The sequence below is a fragment of the Acanthopagrus latus genome, chromosome 3 (genome assembly GCF_904848185.1).
Source record: "Acanthopagrus latus isolate v.2019 chromosome 3, fAcaLat1.1, whole genome shotgun sequence".
Lineage (NCBI taxonomy): Eukaryota > Metazoa > Chordata > Actinopteri > Spariformes > Sparidae > Acanthopagrus > Acanthopagrus latus.
Genome location: NC_051041.1, coordinates 23,143,552 through 23,151,350, shown reverse-complemented (window position 1 = coordinate 23,151,350; position 7,799 = coordinate 23,143,552). Strand labels below are relative to the sequence as shown.

Here is a 7,799-nt window from a genome sequence, read left to right as displayed (position 1 = left end):
CTTTAAAGGAATCGCCCATCCAAAGATAAAAATGCAGACATTATCTGCTCGGAGGGTCAGTTTCGTAGACCGCAATGTTTTTCACAAGAAAACAGCGTGCCAGCATTCTCCGAAGCAACGGAAGTGGATGGGGACTTGTTTTAAAATGTCAAAAATTACAAAAGTACAGCTAGTCCAACCTATTCCAAGATCAGGTGGGGGCTTCTTTTAAAAGTAAAAAAATAAAATTAAAAAATGTAAAAATAACCTGAAAGAAAACATACAATTATTTGAAAAACATCAGTTTGGGTTCTCCAGGCTTCCATAGTCTCCGGCTCGGTGTTGTGGAGCCATCTTACGTTTTTTATTCAGTTGTGTTTTTACATTTTGAAACAAGTCCCCATCTACATCAGTCATTCAATAGAATCCAGAAATGTTTTGTAGGCTACAGAACTTCGCCTGATTATTTTGATCAGCATTATGAGCAGATAACGACTGAATTTTATTTCGTTAACAAGCAATATAGCAATTACTCCAATTTCCACAAGGTATCTACTACACTGTGAACTTGCACTGAACCTTTTGGGTCCTTGAGGCTCAGAAGCTCTGAGAGTTTTTCTTTTCTTTTTTTCTTTTTTAAACATTTCCTTCCAAGCTGGATTGTCTTTAAGCATCTCTGTGTGTCAGTTCCTTCCTGTTGCATAAGACGCGTCTCTATGATTCCACAGTGTGTGTGTGTGTGTAACAAGTTACACTGCATGTTGCGCAGCGGCGCTTCAGTCCATCAGCCTTCAGCACCTCGGACAGCGCAGCAGCCTGAGCATCTCATCTCAGCCTGAACGGGAGCGCTGATCTCTCTCTGCTGCCGGAATTTAGAAAAGACAACAACACAAAAAACCCCTCACTAATGTGAGCAACCAAGCCTGAGTAACCCATCTCTGTCCTGTGTAATGAGTAGGAGTGGTCAGTGTGGGAGGGGTCGCTCGGTGTGCAGACTGGTGGGGGGGGGGGGGGGGGGGGGGCGTGCAGTCAGTCAGCTGTGCCCCAGCAGGTTGTGTGTGGTGTGTTTTCTTTTTTTCGTCCTCTTCTTCTTCTTTCCCTGAGAGGAAGCTTCCCAGAGTCAGCAGCAGACACTCAGGGCCAGAATCTGGATGATTCGTGACACTTGGAAAGAGAGGAGAACACAGAGACAGGAGGAGCAACGCCCACCGATTAGAGTCTGGAGTGTGTGGAGACATAAAATGTGGAGCCTTCAAAATACGAGCAGCTCGTGACACGCATGGTTGAACTCAGAGGCCCCCGCACGCAGAGGGAAACACATGCATTGTTTATTTCTTCCCCCCCCCTTTGCTATCCCTCTTTCTCCAGAATGAGCTGAAAGCTGATGCGCAGACAGTGCGGGAGAGGAGGTTTGGATGTGCGCAACGGAGCACGAGTGCCACTGCGGGCACGGAGCGCTCTGTAGCCGCTCATCAGCGCGTTTTACTCCCGCTGTAAAAGTCTCTTCTTCCTCATCCTCCATCCCGCTCACAGCCCGACAAAGGTAGAGATCTGGGGGGGAAAAACTCTTGTGGAACCTGTTGTCTTGCTCTGAGCTGTTGCGTGCTTGGAATATATATATTTTTTATTGTCTTTTTTTTGTTCCTGTAACAAGTGATGAGTTGATCCTGGAGCAAAGCAGCTGGAGAGGGAACTGAAGCGCCAGGTGTTGGTTTGCGCTGATCTGCGCACTGTGAGAGCAACATTTCATAACTTGACGCTCCTCCGCGCTGCTCCGTGACCCTCCCGTCTTATCGGCGACTCAGCACATTTTTTTTTCTTCTCTCCCCCCCGATGAGGATGTCCTCTGTTTGCGAGGAAGATTTGAGGATTTCACACAAATGGGGATCTTTTGTGCGAGAGGGATGGCTGCTAAAAATAGGCTGGCTGCTGATGAGGCTACAATGAACAGGTTGGTGTTTAGCTGAAACTTAGAGCCAGGATGCTCAGCGATAGGACATTTTAAATCACAGCACAGACAAAGTGAGAGTGGAGCATCGGAGGAAAGAAAAAAAGCAAGAAAAAAAAGAAGAAGAAGGAGCCATTAACGACTATTTAATTGATTGGAAGAATTCAACTCAGATCAGCATTGTTCACTTGTGGGGAATAGAGACCAACAGGCGATCTTGGAAGCAGCTTGTTGATGGCACTGCGCACCGGGAGGACTTGGTTTGGGCAGGTCTTGCGCAGGGTCTTTCGGCTGCAGGGCTCCTGGTCCAGGCGATCGAGCAGTCTCTTGTGTCTCTCCGCAAACCAGGAGCAGGACCTGGGCTTCTGTCACCGGGATCACCACAAGGCGGGGGGTTACCACCGCTGCTCCGACTCCGGCGTCCACCGCGACCACCGTCACCGGAGCGCACCTTTCTGCGCCTCCGCCTCCAGGCGCCGTCCACACGGCTTCCCCCACGCTTGCTGCGCCTTCCCGGAGAATCCGAGGGGACATGAGCCCCTCGGTCGCCGGTTCCTGTTGGCCATGAAGCGGCAAAACGTGCGGACCCTGTCCCTGATCATTTGCACGTTCACGTACCTGCTGGTCGGGGCCGCCGTCTTTGACGCCCTGGAGTCCGACTTCGAGATGCGGGAGAAAGAACAGCTGGAAGCCGAGGAGAAGCGTCTCCAGGGGAAATATAACATCAGCGAGGATGATTACCGCAAACTGGAGACCATCATCATGGAGGCTGAGCCCCACAGAGCCGGGGTGCAGTGGAAATTCGCAGGGTCATTTTACTTTGCCATCACGGTCATAACCACCATAGGTAAGTGTCAGTCTCTGTTGGTGAGTCCCAGTCTGTTACACCAGTGCGACCAAGCTGCCATAATCGTTACAGGTGCGGATTATCACTGTTGCGCAACGGGACATGATTTATTATGATGGGGGGGGGCGAGCCCGTTTTTGAAGCACATGTGCATTCGGTCACAAACGTTCACGTTGTGCCTCAAGTGCTCACATAAAAGTTTTTTTTTTTTTTTTTTTAAGCAACACGTTGCAGCACTCTGTCTCCGCTCCACAGGGAGCTGCGCCGCCAGGACCGTCACACACAGCCCAGATTCACACTTTAAGAAAAAAACAAAAAACAAAACAAAAACCCCCCACAAAATTAAAGAGAGGAGTGACGTAGCGCCCACAGAGGAGCTTACACACACACACACACACACACACACACACACACACACACACACACACACACACACACACACACACACACACACACACACAGAGGACTCCTTCCTGCGGTGCAGCTGGAGAACACCGAGGTTCAACTTTGACGGTGCGTCACCGCCACGCAGCTCCCAAGTGTGGCGGAGCGGCGGTGTGTTGGACGCGCAGCGGTTGTTTTTTTTTAAAATTCAGCTTGGAGAGGAGGAGAGGAGGAGAGGAGGAGAGGAGGTGTGCGGGAGGGGGGGTGGTGGTGGCGGGGACCGATGCGGGCGGTGCTGAACGGACAGCTCCACAGGCAGGACCAAGAGTTCGGAGACTGAACTGTGACGCCGCTCCTCCTGATCCGGATGCACTTCTTGACATTTAATGCACGACTCTAATGTTCATTCTCATCGTGTTATTTATCATTCTCACTGCGAGCAAAGTGTGTGGCACGTTCAAAGACCTGCTTTTACTACAAGAACAGATGAGTGAAGCGTGAGGTCTGGCTCAGGATCTCTCAGTTTCATAATATCATGCCCCCCGCCCCCCCACCAAAGGGAAACAGATTACATCAGTTTGACGCTACTTATGATGATGCATTTTCGTCATGAAGATGTATTCCAAGCTGTGAAGGAGGAAGGGGAGGAAGAGAGGAGGAGGAGGAGGAGGAAGAGAGGAGGAGGAGGAGGGGAGTCCGCTGAGTTTCTCCGTGTTTACGCTCCACAATCAAACCACTTTTTTTCTCTGTGTGTGTTTTAATCACCACCAGGGCGAAGAGAGAAACGAGTCGGGAGTTAATTGAGTTAGTCCGAAGTGTTCAAGCCACCGCCACCTAAAAAATAAATAGCAAAAACAAAGTTTAAATGCAGCCCTTTCAATGCGTAATGTGTAATGTTTGAAATGAACTTCCTCTCCCGCTCAGAGGTCACACAGAGCCGCTGGCTCCATTATGGGAGTCACATAGTGTTATTCAAGATGTGGACTTTTAGCTGGGGGGGGCTAATGCACCAGGCCTGTCCTCCAGTTTGCCAGGCAACACTTAAAAGGGGGCGACTGCACCGAGCGGCGAAGGTGGATCCACTGTTGTTTCTAGGCTACAGCGACGGGAGCCATTGTAATATTCATGTTGTGTGAAGTGGTTACATTTACTGCAGGCTGCTCGGTAGGAAACAGGCCGCTTTTTTACGCACTACCATGCTCTTAACAGTAGTAGGAACAGTTCAGGGGGGGACATCCAGAGTCTGCCTGCTGTGATGGACAGACATGTCTCCTGTCTGGACCGCCTTATCTCTGGTTTTGTATGCATATCCTTTGTGGATAAGGAAGACGCCTCAGGCCGACAGTTGTTTAGACTGAAGAAAAAAGGAAATTATTTCAAGACGGCGACTGCATTTATTTAGGAGTAGTAGCAGACCGCAATAAAGGAAAAGGGATGAGATAACAAGTCGGACAGAACAAGTGATTTTTCTTGCTGGATCCGATTTACACTGCTGTTGTAAACACAAACACACCTCACACACACAGTGTGAGGTGGAGAGCTGCAATGTTTAGCTGATACATATATACATATACAGGTTAATTGCCAACTATTTTGCAGCTCTTAAAGAAGGATTCACTGCTTTTCTTTGTCATTTATGACAGTAAGTGAGCAGTGTTTGGGATTTGGCAGCTATATTTTTACACTTTTTCTGAAACATTTAATAGACAAAACAGTGAATCGTGGGAATAATCAGCTGGTTTATCCATAATGAAAAATAACCGTTGCAGCTGCAGCCCCGGCGATGTAATACTGTGGTTTGTGGGCCAGCGTGGTGAGGACAGGAGCATATTGTGTTACAATAACACACATCTTACTGTCTGAGTGAATGAATCAAGGCAAATCATGATGAGAGGATTGTTTTTACACGTTCGCCGACCTGTGAATCCCGTGAAACAACAGGAGGAGCAGCAGGAGAACACACTGCACTGGACTGAAACCATTTCCATCATTCCGTATTATATTTCAGAACAAGTATAATAGACAATTTTTTACCTCTTACCTGTCCTCCACTGACGATCAAGAAAGCCTGACTGATCTCATGTATTAGGATGGTGATATTCCACACTTTCATCTTCATAAAACTCCACAAACAGACCATAAACCAACATGTGACTGACTCTAATAACATACACTGTCTGATATATTTCATTCCTCCATGATCAACAGATGTCCGAAACCACTGAAAACGCATCAGCGAGCCACACTGTTGCACTGAGTTTGACCTCACGACCTTAGACGTTCCTCGCGATTAAATCCTACAGTACATACAGACTTCTGCCGCCGTCTATAGAGCACCGAATGTGTAAATATCCACAGCTGAAAATAGCCCCAGACAAATGCACAGTTAGGGAGAGTCATTCAGTCTCATTCTGTGCGTTTTGAAAAAGCAGCCACGCGTCTGTGAGCCATTTTTCCAAGATTTACGTCTTCAGTGGGAATAAACGGGTTTGTGGCTGGCAGTGTTTGAAAAAGTACCCACAAGTCACACCTAGTAAAGTAGTATCATAGTTAAAATATCCCACACATATCATCATGCATATATTCACGTATGTGTGTGTGTATACTGTTTTCCAGGGGCGGACAGATTGTAAATCTGGCTAATTATCAGAATGTACATGTTTTTCAACCTGGTTGTGGATAAATTAAACCAATGTAAAAATGTGCTGCTTTGTGGCTGTGATGCAGAATGAAATCTGCAAAAGTGACTAGAAACTACAGTTGTGAAATTATTGTAGATATTAATGTTGATAATGATAACGATTTTTGCCTCCACAGTGTAGTGGAGAGGAAGTATAAAGTGGCAGAACGTTGAAACAGTCCAGTACAGATGCATCAGAAATGTACTTGAGTACATGTACTTAATGTAGTTGCGTTCCATCGCTGGGGACTGAGAGGAAAACACAGTAGGAAGGCAGTGAAAGACGGGTGGACACACTTTTGGTTGTGGACTTTTCATGTGATCCGCTCACGATAACCGAAGTAAAGAATGTCACCAGACTTCTACTTTCACCATACTGTTCAATATCAGATAGACCTCAGTGGAGCAAAGGCCAGCAGTGTTTCTGAACTTTAACTTCCTGAGGAGGAAAAAACAAACAAAACAGAAGTAACTTTCTATGAATATCAAGGAACTTTCTGCAGAGAAAAGAGGAGTAAAGAATGTACAAAGCGGTTCGTGGGTACACTATGTTCAGTACTCGGAGGGAAATCACTGCAGATTGGGACAGATGGAATTCTCTGGATGCCTCAGACCATGACGTTAAGACAATCACAGGAAAGTGTCTTGATGTCACTTTGATATCTTTTCGGTGATTTGCTCGACTATCCAGACTTCATAAGGCTGCCCCGTTATATCTGGCACTCCGAGCCGGTTAGATCCATGGCTAAGAAATATTTGCAGGTAGTGTTTGACCCAGCCATCCGTGTCTTTAGGCGGCAGGAGCTCTGATTTGATGAGCTCGAGCAACGATTGGAGGACCGCGCTCAAATATACCGGCGTGCGCTTCATCACCGCTCACTCCCACCTGTTCGCTCCCTCAGAATGAAACCTTCCTCTGAGAAAATAACGAAAACTAGATTTATTCTTCGGTGCGCAAGCATCAATGGTTTTTTTTTTCTTATAACTATACCGGTCCAGAAAAAAAAGTGAAAGAATTGAAAGAAGCTTTGCGCAATGAATGAAACTCTGCTGCGGAGATAAGGCGACAACGTGCACTGTGTCAACCGTGAGCTGTTTGTGGAAACTAATTAAATTTAGTGTCATCATGTGGGACGGTGAAAATGGTACAGAGATGTCTATTAAGATATGTGCGGCCATGCGCTCGAGCTCGGCACTGGATGTGTAAGTTCACAGCGGGATGAATCACGAGGAAGAGCAAACAGTCCTGGAGGAACGTAACGATACAATCCTGTAAACCATGTGCACACAGAGCCGTACACACTGATCACCTGCCCACAGAATATATGAAGTGCCGGACTCTATTTTCTAGATCGTTTTTTTTTCCCCTAAACACATCATAGAATTCTCCATCATTATAATTAACTGGGTATGACATGCATACATGATCGGACCGGTGGGAAATTGGAGGTAAAGGCTCGATAATTCAGTGGAGAAACAAAACAAATGGAGACGCTTCATACGGATCATGAGAGGTCGCTCCCTCCGTCACTCTCTTTCTCCCCCAACATCCTCAAAACACCCGTTCCTGTCTTTGCATGCAGAAACATCTACATGTAGGATGGCTGCTCTCGCAGCCAGCTCACCTGTTCTTCTTCACATTATGTCTTCTTCTTTAAATAATTTCCCAGTCTGGGATCAATAAAGTAATTCTATTCTTTATTATCTTCCCTGCGCTGCGTTGCTTTCCCTCGTCATTATCATTCTAAATAGATGAAAAGAAAATATTGTTTTTGCAAAATAAAAACCTTCATAGCTTGGACAAGAAAAGAGCAGCGTGCGAGAAAGATGCTGAGGGAAAGTAAACGACGCAGTGTGGAAGAGTAAAGAGTGAAAGTAAACGTCTGTTTCACATTTAACGTCTGATATCAGCTCTTCTGGACTCATGTGATCAGGGACGTTGCAGTTGTTTAGTCAGAGCT

The 7,799-nt window shown here is 46.6% G+C and overlaps 1 protein-coding gene across 1 annotated transcript in view; it reads left to right on the top strand.

Annotated features, from left to right (window-relative positions):
* Positions 1 to 1,183: 1,183 nt before the first annotated feature.
* The window catches only part of kcnk9 (potassium channel, subfamily K, member 9), a 49,043-nt gene continuing 42,427 nt past the window's right edge, over positions 1,184 to 7,799 (top strand). The window contains exon 1 of the mRNA XM_037090395.1: positions 1,184 to 2,774. Within this exon, the coding sequence (XP_036946290.1) occupies positions 2,162 to 2,774 (613 nt within the window). The 5' untranslated portion in view covers positions 1,184 to 2,161. The remainder of the gene's footprint in view (positions 2,775 to 7,799) is intronic.